We start from the raw sequence: 18,874 nt of genomic DNA on the forward strand, positions 1-18,874 counted from the left end.
AAAATGAAGGCTTACAAGTATTTTTTTATTGCTACAACTAATCAAATTGGTTATTGGGAAGAATGGAAAAAAACAAAATGAACAACTTGATTTAGGACAAATCAAGGCCTTTCAATCTTGACTTTGCAGTTTGTCAGGTGAATACAGGCTCAAGTGTTGTCTCAAACAAGATGCTTGTCCCAAAAAGAACATGGAACGTTTTGAGTTTTCCACTTGTGGACAGTGTCCAGTATAAGAAGGAAACACACACTTCATCAGCCCACTCACAATCCAACCATAGAGTAGCAGGACCACCGTGGGAGCTTCTATTAGAAACACCAGCAGCCCTGTCACCCATCTGGGCTGTGCCTTCTCTGGTCCATGAGCTAGGGCTGCTAGGCACACTAAAGAAATTTGTTTCTACAAAGATACATTTATTTCTTCTCAGTACTTTGAAGAAAGAAACATACCTGCATTCAGCAAATCCTTTCAACTCTTGATGACTTAAGAGATTGATGATCAGTTATGCCTTACACTGATTACTACTTTCTCCCTCTTCTACTGCTGCTCCTTTGGCTTATTTTCCGCTCATTAGGAACTCTTCCAGAGCAGCCAAAGCTCAATGTATTTGGCTGCTTACTAGCAACAAAATGAAAGACTTGCTAAAGGATTAACTTTCCTACTTGAGTCTTCAATGACTTGCAATAATCCTATCAAGTTCATACTCTTTGTGGAATGTTGTTCCTTCATAATCTGGTCTCTGTTTATATATATCCAATCTTACATTCTACCTTTCTCCTCACGAGTGCTGTGCATTTCAGCAAATAATTATTAAGTGCTTATTATGTATCAGGTGGTATTCTACTTGTTAAATATACATAAAGTTACTTAATACAAAAACTTCATGAAGTAGGAAAACCCATTATCTCCAGTTTACAGAAAAGGAAGCTTAGATTCAGAGATATAAATAACTTGCCTAAGGTCACACAGACAACAAATAATAGAACCAGTATTCAATATCAGGCCATCTAGATTCAGAGAGTGTGTTCTTAACCACTATGCTAGACTCCTTCAAGACTGTATGCTTAGCTGAAACCGGTTTGGCTCAGTGGATAGAGCATCGGCCTGCGGACTGAAGGGTCCCAGGTTTGATTCCAGTCAAGGGCATGTACCTGGGTTGCGGGCACATCCCCAGTAGGAGATGTGCAGGAGGCAGCTGATCGATGTTTCTCTCTCATTGATGTTTCTAACTCTCTAGCTCTCTCCCTTCCTCTCTGTAAAAAGTCAATAAAATATATATTTTTTTAAAAAAAGACTGTGTGCTTAATTACTAAGACATCCCCCAAATTCTGTGTATTTCCCTCTCTTTCATGTTTTTATTCAGACATGTTTTTCCCTCTGCTTGGAAAGCTCATCCATCTTGCCCTCTAACTTTAGGATGAACAACTTTTTGATCTTCCAGGACTAAATGGAACTGCTACTTTCAGGTGCTCTCCCCTGACCCTGCACTCAGAGTTAAGCATGCATGCTCTGAACTTCTGCACACTCTGTACACTGCTTCTGTCAGAGCCTGGATAATATGGTTTCTATTCCTTATCTTCATGTCTTTCTTCCTCCAAGAGATTGTAAACTCCTGTAGAACTGAGATTGTGTTTTCTCTGTATCTCTAGCACATAGCACAGTGACAGATCCATAGAAGAAGCTCAGTAAATATTTGAGGAATGAATATTCTTCGCATAAGTATGATTTTGGAGACCTGAGTTTAAAATTAAGATGTGTTAGCTTTTTAACATCTTAAGCATCATCCATAAAATGAGTATAATACATAATTGGTGTGGTTTTTAGAATCAAATGAAAATATTGTTTGTGAAATGCTTAGTACACTGCATGGACTTATTGAATCATCATCTTTTAATAATATTAAATATTCATGGTTAAGCTAATATTTATTAATTCAATCAATATTTATCCTCGTCGTGGTCCTGGGAGCCTCGTAGGAATATTTATGTAGTGCTTAATCTGAGCCAGGAGTTAGGAAATGGAGCAATGAACAAAGAAGTGAATTCATGGGCAAAGAAGTGAATTCATGAAGTATTAGCCATTGCAATTAGACAAGAATAAGAAATAAAAGGCATCCAAATTGGAAAAGAAGAAGTAAAATTGTCCTTATTCGCAGATGACATGATATTGTACATAAAAAACCCTAAAGACTCCATCAAAAAACTATCAGACTTAATAAATGAATTCGGCAATGTAGCAGGATACAAAATTAACACCAAGAAATCTATGGCATTTCTATACACCAATAGTGAACTTACAGAAAGAGAGACTAAAAAAGCAATCCCATTTACCATCACACCAAAAAAATTAAGATACCTAGGAATAAACTTAACTAAGGAGGTAAAAGACCTCTACTCAGAAAACTACAGGATATTGAAAAAAGAGATAGAGGAAGACATAAACAGATGGAAGAACATACCATGTTCATGGATTGGTAGAATCAACATCATTAAAATGTCCATACTACCCAAAGCAATCTATAAATTCAACGCACTCCCCATTAAAATACCAATGACTTATTTCACAGATCTAGAACGAACTCTCCAAAAATTCATCTGGAATAAAAAAAGACCCCGAATAGCCACAGCGATCCTGAGAAAGAAGAACAAAGTAGGTGGGCTCTCAATACCAAATATCAAGCTGTATTACAAAGCCACTGTTCTCAAAACTGCCTGGTACTGGCACAAGAACAGACATATAGATCAATGGAATAGAATAGAGAACCCAGAAATCGACCCAAACCACTATGCCCAATTAATATTCGACAAAGGAGGCAAGAACATACAATGTAGTCAAGACAGTCTCTTCAATAAATGGTGTTGGGAAAATTGGACAGATACATGCAAAATAATGAAACTAGACCACCAACTTATACCATACACAAAAATAAACTCAAAATGGATAAAGGACTTAAATGTAAGATGAAAACCATAAAAATACTAGAGGAATCCAAAGGCAACAAAATCTCAGACAAATGCCGAAGCAATTTCTTCACTGATACAGCTCCTAGGGCAGTGATGGCGAACCTTTTGAGCTTGGCGTGTCAGCATTTTGAAAAACCCTTACTTAACTCTGGTGCCATGTCACATATAGAAATTTTTTGATATTTGCAACCATAGTAAAACAAAGACTTATATTTTTGATATTTATTTTATATATTTAAATGCCATTTAACAAAGAAAAATCAACCAAAAAAATGAGTTCGCGTGTCACCTCTGATACGTGTGTCATAGGTTCGCCATCACTGTCCTAGGGCATTGGAAACTAAAGAGAAAATAAACAAATGGGACTACATCAAAACAAAAGGCTTCTGCACAGCAAAAGAAACCATCAACAAAACAACAAGAAAGCCCACTGCATGGGAGAACATATTTGCCAATGTTCTCACCAATAAGGGTTTAATCTCCAACATTTATAGGGAACTCATACAACTTAACAAAAGGAAGATAAACAATCCAATCAAAAAATGGGCAAAGGACCTAAATAGACACTTTTCAAAAGAGGACATTCAGAAAGCCAAGAGACATATGAAAACATGCTCAAAGTCACTAATCATCTGAGAGATGCAAATCAAAACAATGAGGTACCATCTCACACCTGTCAGAATGGCTATCATCAACAAACCAACAAACGACAAGTGCTGGAGAGGATGTGGAGAAAAAGGAACACTCGTGCACTGCTGGTGGGAATGCAGACTGGTGCAGCCACTATGGAAGACAGTATGGAGTTTCCTCAAAAAGTTAAAATGGAACTCCCATTTGACCCTGTGATCCCACTTCTAGGAATATACCCCAAGAAACCAGAAACACCAATCAGAAAGGATATATGCATCCCTATGTTCATAGCAGCACAATTTACCATAGCTAAGATTTGGAAACAGCCTAAGTGCCCATCAGCAGATGAATGGATTAGAAAACTGTGGTGCATATACACAATGGAATACTATGTTGCTATAAAAAAAGAAGGCATTCTTACCATTTGCAACAGCATGGATGGAACTGGAGAGCATTATGCTAAGTGAAATAAGCCAGTCAATGAAAGAAAAATACCACATGATCTCACTCATTTATGGATAATAAAGACCATTATAAACTGATGAACAAAAATAGATACAGAGGCAGAGGAGCATCAAACAGACTGTCAAACTACAGCGGGAAGGCCGGGGAGGGTTGGGGTGGGCGTAATAGATCAACCGAAGGACTTGTATGCATGCATATAAGCATAACCAATGGACACAAGACACTGGGGGGTAGGAGAGGCCGGGGGAAGGTCAAGAGGGAAAAAAAGGAGACATATGTACTACTCTTGTAATACTTTAAGCAATAAAACAAAATTTTAAAAAAATAAGTGAATTCATGCAATATACATGGAACAGCAAGAAATTGCTGACATTTGACTATTTTTGACACCCCCCCCCAAAAAAATAAATTACAATTGAATATGGATCACCAAATAATTGGTTAGTAGTCTATAAATAAACAAATTAGTTAATTCTGAATTGTGGTAAGTGCTATGAATGAAATAAGTAGGGTTTTGATATGGATGAAACAGACTATGGAGGCCTCACTGAGAAGGTTATACTTCAGCTGAGGACTAAAGGTAAGACTAAGCCAGGTGTATAAAGAATAAAGGAAGAACATACCATAGGAAGGAACTAAGATGAAAAAACCTGCAGTCAGCAAGTTTGGCATAGTCACTGGATTATCAGAGGTTCAAATGAGATAGTATAGAGATAGATTTTTTTTTGTTTGAAATAAAATATGGACATTTAATTTTTCATAGTGATGTGAACCTAGACATGTCTAAGCTAAATATAGATAAAATAGCCTCTTTCTGTCCCTGTTAGTCCTGTGATTATGAGTTGAGACCCGGGTAAAGGAGATTTCATATGATATACTAATATTGTCCAATATTATAGTGCCATTTGCACTCTGTGATGTAATACAATGTTGAAATGCCAGTATTCATTAAAGCTGAACAACAGTTCGTTTTGTATACTCTTGGGAATGAACCTAAGTCAAGCAGACCTGTCTTCACAGCCTTAAGACTTGGCTCAACCCTGCTCTGAGTTCCATAAGCTTTAATATGTTTAGAGATTCAAAATTAAAGTTACCTCCTAACTTTAATACACAGCTCATTCATAAATCTTATTTCTAGCATTCAGCCACATTACTTATGATTAGCACTGTAGGAAAATGTATGAATGCTACATTATCTAAATATAATGTAGCCTCCCATATAATCAACTAATAATTACCATCCCACATATTTTAAGCAGCCAATTCTTTCCTGAGATGGATATATTTAGTAAACCAAATAAAATGAGAAATTCCTACTTAAACAGAAGTGTTTTTAATAGCTTGGAGTAAAGGAAGCTAGGTATTATTTTTATAACTCATTGGTTTGCTGCCTTAACAAAAAATGCAGTATATATTTTGCCCAATAATGTAAAAGAAAACATCAGGGCATCATAGTTATTTTTTGTATTATAGAAAGTAAAATAATTTTTTAATTACCATATTCTTACACAGTAAATATATCAACATAATGCTTGTCAGTAGGGAAAGGAAAAAAACACTTATCCTAGTAATTTCAAGGGTAGTATTTTAAAGAAAAACATTACCTAATTTGAAATTCAATGTCATTTTAAATTTATCATTAAAAAATCAATGATAAATTGATTTTTTGATGTTAATTTGCTGAAAAATCAATCAAATTAACATGAAATGTTTATCATCTCACTCAACACAATTTTTAAGATAGTCTTCCTTTGCTAATCCTCTCAAGTGTGGATTTTTATTGTTGCCTATAACAAACCATTTTTTTCTTACTTATTTCTTAATATATTTGTTTCAGTCCTAATGAGATTAAGGCTGCTAAACCAAGGGGCCTGGAGAATAACAGACATTCTCTTTGCCATGTTTCACAATTATACACAAACCAGTCATCATTGTTCCAAAATCTGTCTGTAAATTTGTGCACATAGCCCTATTTTCCATCCCAGATCTTTCCAGAATGAAGGCAGATTTATACTTAAAGTATTCCTTTCTTTCCCTACGGGGAAGTCAAAGTAAAAGGCAACTATATCTTCTTTCCTTAACTGATATCAGAGTAAATAAAACAATTCAACCACATTGCCATTACAGTTTCAGACATATGGAAGACACTCAATAAAAAGTAGCTCTTGTGGTTGATAGTGTTGTTGTCATCATTGATGTTGTTGTTGATGTCAGTACTGATCCAAATGTGTGTTTCCTTGGAATCCAAGCCTTAAATAGCCATCAGTTTCAATCTTATCAAAAATGGACCCTTTTCTTCAGAGTTCAAAAATAATTTAAGGATACACATTTATATCTTGCAGATAAATAAGTTCTGGAGAGTTAATACACAACCCAGTAATTATAGTCAACAATACTGTATTATAAACTTCAAACATGCTCAAAGATCAAATCATAAGTGTTCTAAAAACAAAAAAGAAATAATGAATATGTAACATGATAAAGATATTAGCTAGAGTACTGTATTAATCATATTGTAAAATATAAATGTATCAAACCAACACATTATACATCTAAATTGACACAATATTATATGTCAATTATCTTCTATATATATAAAAGGCTCATATCTGAGGATAATGAAAATCTCTGGCCATGAGACATCATATATTCTTATCATTCTATTAACTTTTTTAAGACTTAGGAAAATTGTTGATTGGTTTCAGCATCTCTGAAAAAATTAATAATTGTGATTTTATATACTTTTTAAAATTTCCTCAGAATGACATACCCTTTGCTGATGGGTTTTAGTCAAATCATTTTAACACATTGGAAAGAATGCCTAGGGATTAACATCTGTTTCTCTTGAAAGCAAAATTACTCATCCATCTGTGTATCCATAATAAAAAATGTTTGTTCTCTACTTGTAGGAAACATTGTTTGGAAATTTGTACAGAACACTCTGCTACTGTCCTCAAATTTCTCTCTAAGAAACCAACATGAACAGTAAAAAACTTGGAGCATATTCATCGTGTTGTATTAAATGTCTGATAGCACTGAAACTACAATAAAGTTTCAAGTATACACTTAGTCCTAAAGTCCTTATTCTCAGCTAAAAATACCTATTGGCCTCAGGAATATTCAACAGTATCTGAATGTCCATTGTCTCTGTATCACATGAAAGTAAAATTTAAGTGAGGTGAAGTAGGACTATTTTAGAATTCTGGACATTGAAGTATCCTAAAATCATCTAGCATAATCTGTCATGTGATGCTTGTCCTCTGTCCATGGCATCAATTACTTCTACAGTACATCCAGGGATAGGATACTCAAGACCTTATAAGATAGCCCACAGATCTACTGTTGGGTACGGCAATGCTTATGAGCAAATAACGCTTATTGTACTTAATAATGGCTCCAAAACACAAGAATAATGATGCTGGCAATTCACATGTGCTAAAGGGAAGTCATAAAGTGCTTCCTGTAAGAGAAAAAGTGAGTACAGTACAAACACTAAGATATACTGAGATAGAACACATTCATGTAACTTTTATTACAGTACATTGTTGTAATTTTATTATTAGTTATTGTTAGTCTCTTACTGTGCCTCATTTATACATTAAACTTCATTATAGGCATGTATGTATAGGAAAAAACATAGTATACATATAGAAGGTTCAGTACTATCCATGTTTCAGGCATCCACTCAGGGTTTTGGAATGTCCCCTTTGGATAAGGCAGGACTATTATACTAACATCTATGGATTCATCAAGAGGCAAGAAAACCACTCAAAAGCTTTTTCTTTGTTTTTTACTTGACTATTGATGCCGCTCTAATGTCCTCAACACTTTAAGCAACAGATTCTACCAAAAGGCTAGCAATCTTAAGCAAGTTTATTTTTGCTGCACAATCTAATTAAATCAAGAAGCAACTTTCCTTGTTGGGCTAACAAACAAACCATCCAAAAACTTATTTTAGTTGCAACTTTATTTTCATTTTTTTTTTGTGGAGAATTCTGTTGTGTAAGATACTTCATTTTAAATTTCCTAACTTTTCTGTCACATTCCTGTGAGGTAGGAATATCGTGCCAAATGTTTGGTCTAATAATGTAGATATATATTTTGTTGTTGTTAATCCTCACTAGAGGTTTTTTCCCCCATTGATTTTTGATTGATTTTTTTATTGTTTAAAGTATTACATATATCTCCTTCCCCGCCCCCCTCCCATTGGCCCCTCCCCGGCCACTCCTACCCCCCAAGACAAGCCCCCAATGCCCTAGTGTCTGAGTCCATTGGTTATGCTATTATGCAGGCATACAAGTCCCCATTGATTTTTAGAGACAGTGGAAGGGAGGGAGAGGGGTGGGTTAGAAAGAGAGACAGAGAGAAAGAGAAACAGCAAAGTGAGAGAAACACATTGAGTGGTTGCCTCCCACACTCACCCCAACCGGGGATCAAACTGGGAACCTGGGCATGTGCCCTGACTGGGAATCAAACCAGAGACCTTTTGCTGCTCGGGATGATGCTCAACCAACTGAGCCAGGGCAGAATATTCTTGTTAAGGAGATATTAACCAGTTATTAGATTTGTCATGTACACCAGAGTATAATACAAAAAGTTAGAATACAACAGACATACTTTACACATAGGCTACTTAAGTCAGAAGATACTGGTGGAATTTGTACTGCCTCCGTGTTTTCATTTCAAAAACCCAAGACCATTACATTAATTAGAGACTTTTTGGTGGGCCAAAACATTTTTTAAACATTTCACTTATTTGGGAAAGAAGCCCAAGATGACTCCCAGACATGGGTAGTGTGTTAACAGCGGCATTTCACAAGACCAACCCCTCCTACATTTATGAAGCCTCTGGGCGGGTTTTTTAGGAACTGCCCCCGTTTTCATTTCTTATCTGTGCTATTTAGGGCATCAGAGGCAGCCCAGGAAGAACAGGACTGGCTGGGTCTCCAGGTCCTCGCGGAGCAAAGGGTTCACCAGGCCTGCCGGGAAGCCCAGGAATCCTAGGCCCAAAGGTACTTTAATGTCTTGTTCTGATGGATGAATAATATTGACCATCCTCACTGGCCCTAAGTTCATTGGCTACATTCTAGGATGGTAAGATTAATAGCTTTTAATAAAATTTGGCTAATAATAAAAACATGTTAGGAAGAAAGGAACGTGTGTGGCCTTGACATGTCCACCTCCCATGATAGCTACAGTGCATGCAATTTGCCAAAATAACTCATTCATCCAGGACTGGAAATGCTTTTAAAAATGTTCTTTGACTCATTTTGGTTGTTTTGTTTGTTTGTTTTCCCTTCCTGTCATCCACCTTCTTCTCTAAAACATCAAAATCTTATTTACTTCCAGATACATACTTTCTCAGGTATACTTTCTGTTTCTCTAAGTCTGGACCTAACCAACCAATTAGTGAATATAGACTATAGATTATTTCTTAGAGTCAGAGTGACTGTCAGTAAGTCTTGTATTAACATTCACTGCATAGAGTATTGTCACATGTCAGTAGGTTTTCCAAACAACTTCTCTTAGAAATATCTCAATGCAGAATTGACCAGACAGCCAAGACTGGGAATTGAATCCAGTTTATTTCATAAAAGTCTAGGATTAAGACATTGGCACCCTCATCATTATTACCTCTTAATTCCATATTCACAATTCCACTTCTAACGACTTTTTGGATATTCTGACTTATACCAGTAAACTGAAAATGATGAGCCAGATGCGTACTGTTTACAACTTGACCCATGTGTTAATGATTTGCCCTTTCCACTATAGCTCAATGTAGCTGAGCAAATGCTAAAAGTAGGAAAATAAGAAAGACTCCCTATCTCTCATGTGTGTTTCTGCAGTAAATTGAACCCATATTTGTCAAGTCCCTGCCCTATCCCTTTGACTCAAGAAAGTGAATGATAATTTGTTAATCTTAAAGAATCTTTGGTCAAAGTCTACCAAGCATCATGTTTTCATTAACCTGTCTCTAATCTCCACCTGATTCCTAAATTTATTTTTAGAAATGGTATGAAAGCTATCACCACTCTCATTTCAAAAACAAAATAAAAATACATTTTAAAAAGAGCTGATTTAAAATTAAAATAATTGTGACTAAATATGTCTTTTTTTAAAATATGTCTTTAAAGTGAACTTTGAGGGAGTAAAGAGAATTGATATCAAAGAAACCTTAGGAAACAGATAGTGGACATTTCTTAATGATGGAATTTAAACAGTTATTGTGGCAAAAACCAGTGTTCACACTTCAGAAGACTTCTCCATTTCTGGTATTAGATAGCTGAAATCTATGTATGGTAAAGAAAACACAGAAAAATAATAACAATTCAAATAAAATAAAAGTCTGATCACATATACACACCCACACACACATACACCACGCCCTCAGCATTCTCTCTATAGCCCCACTATCCTCCTTGTTTTGTAGGAATCCCCTTGCCTCCTCTTTCCACACTTAAGACTACAGTCTCTAGAATTCTCCTTCCCCACTGCTACACTTTTTATATATAATATTCAAATATTACTTATGTGGAAAATATTGGTGGGGAGGATGTTCATGCAGAATTTTATTTCCCCAGTGCCTTGTACTATGCCTATGGATAGGCCTATATTTGAGTTTCATTTAAAATCTAATATTTTTTTAGGTTTTAAAGTCAAGATCACTTTTCTGTTCCTGTCCATAGGGTGAACAAGGGCTACCTGGTCAACCTGGAATTCAAGGTAAAAGGGGTCACCGAGGAGCCCAAGGTGATCAAGGACCATGTGGAGAGCCTGGCCTGAAAGGGCAGCCTGTATGTGCCAACTCAGAAACTTACTATGCACTTGTTCTACAGACTAGAACATCATTGCACAATAATCATTATCTTATCTATTTATATTGCAGGGAGAACATGGTGTTCAAGGTTTGACAGGTTTCCAAGGATTCCCAGGCCCCAAAGTATGCTTGCATAACTTTCTGCTAGTCTTCTAGCTAGCTATCTAGAAAAAAAAGGTGTTGAAATACTAATATTTAGTCTCTGATTTGAGCTTTTATTTTTTTAATCTGCCAAATTTCAGTTAGTACAGTTATACATTTGAGTTATAAATATGTTAATTATAAAACATATGCAACTATATATTTTCCCAGCAGTTTTATTGAATAACTTGCTTTTGTCCCTTCTTCATTTTTCCATTAACATTTTACTCTACTTGCTTTATCATGTACCTATCTATCTGTCCATCCCTCTCTCAATCCATTTTTTATTCATTTTAAAGTAAAGTGCAGACCTGAGTACAATTCCTCCAAAATACTTCAGCATAGACATCATTAACTATCACATTCCATTTTTTTTAATATATTTTATTGACTTTTTACAGAGAGGAAGAGAGAGGGATAGGAGAGAGGGATAGAGAGTTAGAAACATCGATCAGCTGCCTCCTGCACATCTCCTACCGGGGATATGCCCCCAACCCAGGTACATGCCCTTGACCGGAATCGAACCTGGGACCTTTCAGTCCACAGGCCGACGCTCTATCCACTGAGCCAAACCGGTTTCGGCCACATTCCATTTTTTTAAAGGCAATTCTGAGTATGTTGATATGAGATTATTTCATGTGTAAAATGTTTCTACAGAGCTAAAGAATGACTTTTTGTTTTTTATTGTATTTCTAGGGTCCTGAGGGAGATGTTGGTGTTGTTGGAATATCAGGTCCTAAAGGCCCTATTGGACAGAGAGTGAGTACAAAGTCATTCTGCCCAGAAATTGTGATTCTTTGCTGATTATAGGAATTGGGATTAAGAACTCTAAAATTAATATACTCCAAATTAATGACTTAATAAAATGATTTTTAATATAGAAACTCACTAAAGCACATGCAGAGGTTCTCAGCCTTTTTCAGTTCATATATTAGTTTGAGCAAAAGACCTCTCAGACCACCCACACTTTCCAGTTCTCACTTTAAAAAAATAATTATAAGAATTAATGTGAATACTGGATAATGTATTTATTAACTCACACTAGGAACAAAAACATAAAGCTGTGTTATGTTATACGCATTAATACAACCAGAGACCACCTCCATGCACCACCTGCAGGGGCTTGCCTATGACCAGAGCGCCTCAGACCGCACTTTGAAAAATATTTCCCAATAGCTATGTTTTCCCAGCTCAAGGGTGGGCATCCCAAGAGAGTGATGAAGAATTACTTAAAGAGTTGCAAAGATCAGGGTCTGAAAAACTCCAATTAGCTGTTTAGTGCCTGGAATTGCAAACCGTTGAGAATATAAACAGGATAGATAAGTCACTAGTAGCTACTGGTTATTGGTTTGTTTGGGTTTAGTTGTTTTTGTTTTTGTTTTTTTACTTTTTTTGGTTTTATGTTTTGTTTTTATTAACCATCGTCTCCCAATTGATGAGATGATGCATAAAACTGAAATGAAATAAACTATGGTTTGACAGTAGTAGAATACCTGTATGACTTACAGCAGCTACTAGGGCAAGGGTGGATAGAGTGAGCAGAGAGAGGAAGAAGGAAAGTGATTCGGATGCAGGAGAAAGGAATCTTGAGGAAGAACTTTACAATTGAGAACCACTGTCTTGTGCAGAATATTAAATTAAAAGTCAAGTTTTTGAAATTCTGCACCTCTTCCCTAACTCTCACAGTAATTCTTTTCAGTAATACAAAGAGCCATGTTGTCATGGGAAATGTTTATTTAAAGACCCCTTCTCAACATTTCTTCAGGTGCAACTTTATTAGTTATTTTTATGATTTCTGAAGAACCATGAAAAGTTGGTGCTTTTATATAAAGTGCAATTCTTGATTATCCACAAGTGGGTTATATATGATAGGCTTCTCTATGGCAAATATTGCTCTAAGTTCTTACATGTATTAAGTTCCCCACTAATTAAAACCCATTCATTCTAATTTTATTACATTCTCAATAATTAACTTCTTTCTTGGTATTATCAAAGAGAAGTTGGCTGCTTGCCTAGCATCTGCCCTAAGCAGAGTCTTACCAACTACTAGGTATCTGTAGGCCAGGATCTGAGCTTATATTGCTTTGCAGCTCCAGAAATTTTATCAGCTCATCAATATTAAAGTTTTGGTAACTAGATCACAGATGCTAATTTGCAAATGTGGATATTCATTTGGTAAGTCACTACAGAGTTAAGTGAAAAATCTTGATAAGTTAATATTTAGCCAAAGACTATTATGTACCAGGTACTGATGTACAGTTGTGTCCCTTATATCATTTAATCCTCATAAAAATCTTTTGAGAGATGCCATTATCCCCATTTTACAGGTGGAAAACTAAGTCTCTGAAACAGTCTGTGGCTCAAAAACTCTTATGTAGAAGAGCCAGAATTTGAATCCACAACTGAGTAAGCAAATGATATGTTAGAAGGTTTCTTAATAATTGCATAAGTAAAATGGCTATTAAGTGGCCTCGTGCATAGTTCTTGCTCAATAATCAATAAATACTTGATAATTAAGGAAATTTAATTAATTAAAGTAGGAAATCTGGATTAATTATCCACCATTTCAAATACGTATTTAGTAGTTAACTGGTACCAACCAAAGCACCTCATTTTTTGGACACATTTAGATAAACAGACAGTTTTTGGCTCTTTTGGACTACTTTTTATAGAGTCCATGTATATCTCTCCATTCTTTTTTTCTTTTTTTTCAGAGACAAAGGGAGAGGGAGAGAGAGATAGAAACATCAATGATGAGAGAGAATCACTGATCAGCTGCCTTCTGCAGGCACACCACCCGGGCATGTGCCCTGACTGGGAATCCAACCTCAACCCTCTTGTTCATAGGTCGACGCTCAACCACTGAGTCATGCTGGCTGGACTATCTCTCCATTCTTTTAACAAATCATTATTTCAGAGAGTCATATCACAGTTACATTTATTAGATGAAAGCTTTCTTTACTTTTTTTTTCCAGTGGTAAGCCAATCTGAAGGATCTATTTGATTAGGTTAAGAAATCATCTCTCTTGATTTGATTGTGGATTTTTGAGTTGGGTATCATCTTTACAAATGATTACTTAAAGTCAATCTTTTTTGGGGGGGTTGTGTGTTTTTTGTTAATTCTCACTCAAGGATATTTTTCCATTGATTTTTAGAGAGAGTGGAAGGGAGGGGCAAAGACAGAGAGAGACATCAATTGGTTGCTTCCTGCACATGCCCCAACCAAGGCCAGGGATGAAGCCTGCAAACGAGTTATATGCTCTTGACTGGAATCAAACCCAGGATCCTTCAGTCCACAGGCCAACCCTCTACCCACTGAGCCAACGCAACCATTTTGGTTTTTATTAAAATTTATTAAATGTACTGGGGCAACATTGGTTAATAAAATTATGTAGGTTTTAAGTGTACAGTTCTATAATACATCATCTGTACATGGAATTGTGTGTTCACCACACAAAATCATTGTGTTTAAGAGATTCAATTAGACTACTTTTAGAGTGTTGGGTAATTTCTCATTCTAGGCCAACTTAATATTAAAGCTATCTATTAATGGGCTGCATGGCATTATAATTATCTCAACTGGTAGTATTTTTTGTACCTTACCAATGGTTGGGAAAAGAGAAATCCTGTTAGATACCTACATTTTGTATTCCAGGTCAAAGTGTGAAATTTGACCTGGAATACATAAGTGAGCCAGAAAGTATGAAATTTGCAGCTAGTGGAAGTTGAAGTAGAGGTTGAGGGAAAATAATGAAAATCAGTAGTTTACATTCATTAAGAAATGATAGGTTCTATACCTAGTTTGGGAGAAATAGAACAAAGATCTAGCTTATTTAACATTATCATAATAATCAAATAAAAGCTTACCATTTCAAAATCATTTGTCACATTTAATTCTCACAGTGGCCCTATGAAGTAAGCATTCTTATTTTATAGATGAAGAAACTGAAGTTTAGTTTGTCACATTTGCTGCTCTCTGATTCTTTCTCATACTTTCTCTTAATTCCATGTTACATGTCACTCAAACATCTGTTTCCTCAACATCTATAAAGTAATTTATGCAAAATTTTGTTATCATTCTATGTAGTCTTTTTATATAAACTAATTGCATTTTTATATAATGACACACATATGAAATGGCATTATTGAAGTTACCAATACATAAAAATTATAATACTGATTTATCAGTTTGTTAGGAATTATACCAATGTAACTCTCCTGATAGGATAGTATTATAATACTAGAGGCCTGGTGCACATATTCGTGCATCATTGGGTTTCCTCAGCCTGGCCTGCAGGATCGGGCTGAAACTGGCTCTCCAATATCCCCCGAGGGGTCCCGGATTGCGAAAGGGTGCAGACCAGGCCTTGGGACCCCACCAGTGCATGATAGGGGCCTGGGAGGGATGCAGGAGGTTGACCAGACAGGTAGGGGCCATGGGAGGGCTCTAGGGTGTGTACAGCCTGTCTCACTCAGTCCTGATTGGCCGGACCCCAGCAGCAAGCTAATCTATCAGTTGGAGCGCCTGCCCCTGGTGGTCAGTGCAAATCATAGCAACCGGTCGACCGTCTGCCCCCTGGTGGTCGCTCAGTGCATGTCATAGTGACTGGTTGACCAGTCGACTGTCTGTCCTCTGGTGATCAATGCACATCATAGCAACTGGTTGTTCCACCATTCGGTCAATTTGCATATTAGGTTTTTATTATGTAGGATGTAGAATTGTGTCACACACATAAATCAAAATTACTGTGCTTTCTGTTAATACTATAAGATTTTATAATAAAAACTAAAGTTATGCAGACATGGACTATTTTACCATTGCACAAGAAATTTTCTAGAATTTTTCTGAATTATATTGGCAATGAGACTGTTTTCTTTTACTCCTACAGGGAAACACTGGCCCCCTTGGCAGAGAAGGTATAACAGGCCCAACAGGTAGAACTGTAAGTTTATCACAACACAGGTCATTTTTTCATCTTTTTTCCCTTTAATCTTATTTCTAAAGTATTCCACAAAGGATCACCCTGGGTATTTAAGAAGCAAAGGGCAAAATAGATGTACATTTTGATCTGAAAGGTGATTTCTGAGAACTTAGAAATCATTTGTATAATGAAGAAGGTGCATATAGTGAGGTATCCATTAAAGGAAAATAGAACTAGGGTTGAGGAGGAGGGTTTGAGCATCATAAGCATAGTGGTGATCACTAAAGCAATAAAAAGAATCAGTTCTTAAGAAAAGAGCATAGCAAAAGAAGAGCAGACAGCTAAGATATAAAGGGCCCACTATAAAGGAAAGAAATCATTGATAAGAATAAGAAAATCAGAAAAGTATAAAGTTAAGCTAGATGAGTTTCAAGGAGGTAGTTAATAGTGATCTTAGAGAATAAGTTGTGTTAGAAGATAGACTACAGATAACAGTGAAGAAGGAAGTAGATAAAAATATTTAATAACTAGAGGCCCAATGCATGAAATTCATGCAAGGGCCTTGGCCCTGGTCCCCGCCTACCACCACTGCAGCCGGGGGCCTCTGCCACTTCTGCTGCAGCCCCTACCCACTATGGCTTTGTCCGGAAAGAAGGACGTCCGGAAGGACGTCCAGTCTAATTAGCATATTATGCTTTTACTAGAGGCCTGGTGCACGAAATTCATGCACAGTGGGGAGGTGTCCGTCAACCCAGCCTGCACCCACTCCAATCTGGGACCCACAGGGATTGGGCCTAAACCAGCAGTCGGACATCCCTCTCACAATCTGGGGCTGCTGGCTCCTAACTGCTCACCTGCCTGATTGCCCCTAACCGCTTCTGCCTGCCAGCCTGATCGCTCCCTAACCGCTCCCTTGCCGGCCTGATTGACTACTAACTGCCCTCCCCTGCAGGCCTGGTTATTCCCAACAGACCTCCCCTACAGGCCTGATCTCACCCCCAACTGCCCTCCCCTGCTGGCCTGTTTGTCCCCAACTGCCCTTCCGCCAGCCTGATCGCCCACAACTGCCCTCCCCTGCCAGCCATCTTGTGGCGGCCAGCTTGTGGTGGCCATCTTGTGATGACATCACGCATGACGCCACCTAGGCTTTTATTATATAGGATTATTATAGATTAGAGGCCCGTTGCATGGATTCCTGAAATAGGCCTTCTTTCCCCTGGCTGCCAGCACCAGTTTTCCTCTGGTACCCAGGACCGAAACTTTCACTCTGGCCACTGCCTTCCATCTTTGCTCTGGACACAGTCTTCCCTGCAGCTGGAGACTTCAGTCTTTGCTCCTCGCTCCAGCGAGAGTCTTCAGTCTCCGGCCAGAGCTGCTCCTATAGCTCCTTCCGCCCCCCACCTTCCCCCTCATAGCTTAATCACTGCTTCGCCTGCAGACCTCGCCAACGGGCTCCTGGGTCCCGGGGTGCCACCTTGCCTGCAGCCCGGCTTCCGATCATGATCACGGCCGCAGGGTCCCGCCGCCCATGCCCACACACGGGGGTCCTGGCTGGGGGCGGGGCTTAGGCAGCACACGGGGCCAGATGGCGGCTCGCGCTGGCCCTCCCTGCCTGCAGTATGCAAATTAGCCGCCATCTTTGTTGGCAGTTAATATGCATATCGCGCTGATTAGCCAATGGGAGGCGTAGCGAAGGTATGGTCAATTACCATGTTTGTCTATTATTAGATAGGACTAGGGGCCCAGTGCACAAATTTGTGCACCTTGAAAGGAACTATGGGCCGCAAGGCTGCAGTAGGCACAGGGGCTGGTCTCAGCCCATCCTCAGTGCCCCTGTCCAGCCCCTCCACCATGGCCCCCATTCCCCTGTCTGCCAGCAGCCCCTCTCCAGCTGCCACTGCTCCCATGTGCTGACCGTGCTGGCCCCGCTTGCACCCGCTGACAGTGTGGCGCAATTGGAGCCGGCGCCAGCAGCGAATGTGAGTGGGACCGGTGCCATCAGTGGGTGCAAGTAGTGACTGCTGCCCCAATCGCCCCTCAGGGGCAGGGGAGGTGGAGAAGCTCTCAGGGGCAATCAGAGCCAGCAGCCACCACTCACACCCACTGATGGCGCCAAGTGATCGTGACCAGTGTCAGGCACCGGCCGCGGGTGTGAGCAGCAGCTCTGATGCTGGAAGTGGGTGTGAGTGGGGCCAGCGCCGGCAACAGGTGCAAGCACCAGGCAGGACCACAATGCACAGGAGCAAAAAATTTTTAGTAACCACCAGAGGCTCGCCCCAATGACAGTGACTGGCGCCTCACCTTGGTCTGGCGCCCCTGCTCACCTGCTCCACCATCCCGCTGGGGCCAACGCCTGCCATGTTCCACACATGCCCCCTGGTGGTCAGTGCACATCATAGCGACCAATTGTTCAGTTGTTTCGGTTGTTCCGCCATTCGGTCTATTTGCATATTAGCCTTTTATTATATAGGATAGTTTTTCTCAAATTCTTACAGCAAACTTTGGGAGTGAATATTATTTTTTCCACTTAAGACATAAGGAAATAGTTGAGGTCTCTTAGTTATTCAGGGTGATGAAGCTAGGGAATTACATAGCTGATGTTTCTTATTTCAAGGTCGGTGCTCTTTCCACCCATTCAAGCTGTTTGGAAAGGAAACTGATAGTTAATATATGCCAGTGCCTTAAGAAATTTGGCTATGAAATAAGATAAAAATAAGACAATGTTGGAGAGATGGTCTTGAGAGAGATTTATAGTTCTAATAATAGTCTAAACATACAAAAGCAAGAATGCAGTAGAAATAGGCAAATTGAGACTTGGAGAAGAAAGCTTCCCCCACAGGGAATCAAAGTTTTCAAGTATTTAAAAGTGTTATAGAGACACAAAGTTTTAAAATATAAAATGAGATGCTTCCATGTTATACTTATAGTGTTAA

At 38.4% G+C, this 18,874-nt stretch overlaps 1 protein-coding gene across 1 annotated transcript in view; it reads left to right on the forward strand.

The window, feature by feature from the left end:
- COL24A1 (collagen type XXIV alpha 1 chain) overlaps window positions 1-18,874 on the forward strand; it is a 281,993-nt gene that overhangs the window by 236,018 nt on the left and 27,101 nt on the right. Inside the window, exons 49-53 of the mRNA XM_023758248.1 lie at window positions 8,963-9,070; window positions 10,748-10,855; window positions 10,948-11,001; window positions 11,716-11,778; window positions 15,909-15,962. Of these exons, the coding sequence (XP_023614016.1) occupies window positions 8,963-9,070; window positions 10,748-10,855; window positions 10,948-11,001; window positions 11,716-11,778; window positions 15,909-15,962 (387 nt within the window). The remainder of the gene's footprint in view (window positions 1-8,962; window positions 9,071-10,747; window positions 10,856-10,947; window positions 11,002-11,715; window positions 11,779-15,908; window positions 15,963-18,874) is intronic.

The sequence above is a fragment of the Myotis lucifugus genome, unplaced genomic scaffold (genome assembly GCF_000147115.1).
Source record: "Myotis lucifugus unplaced genomic scaffold, Myoluc2.0 scaffold_126, whole genome shotgun sequence".
Lineage (NCBI taxonomy): Eukaryota > Metazoa > Chordata > Mammalia > Chiroptera > Vespertilionidae > Myotis > Myotis lucifugus.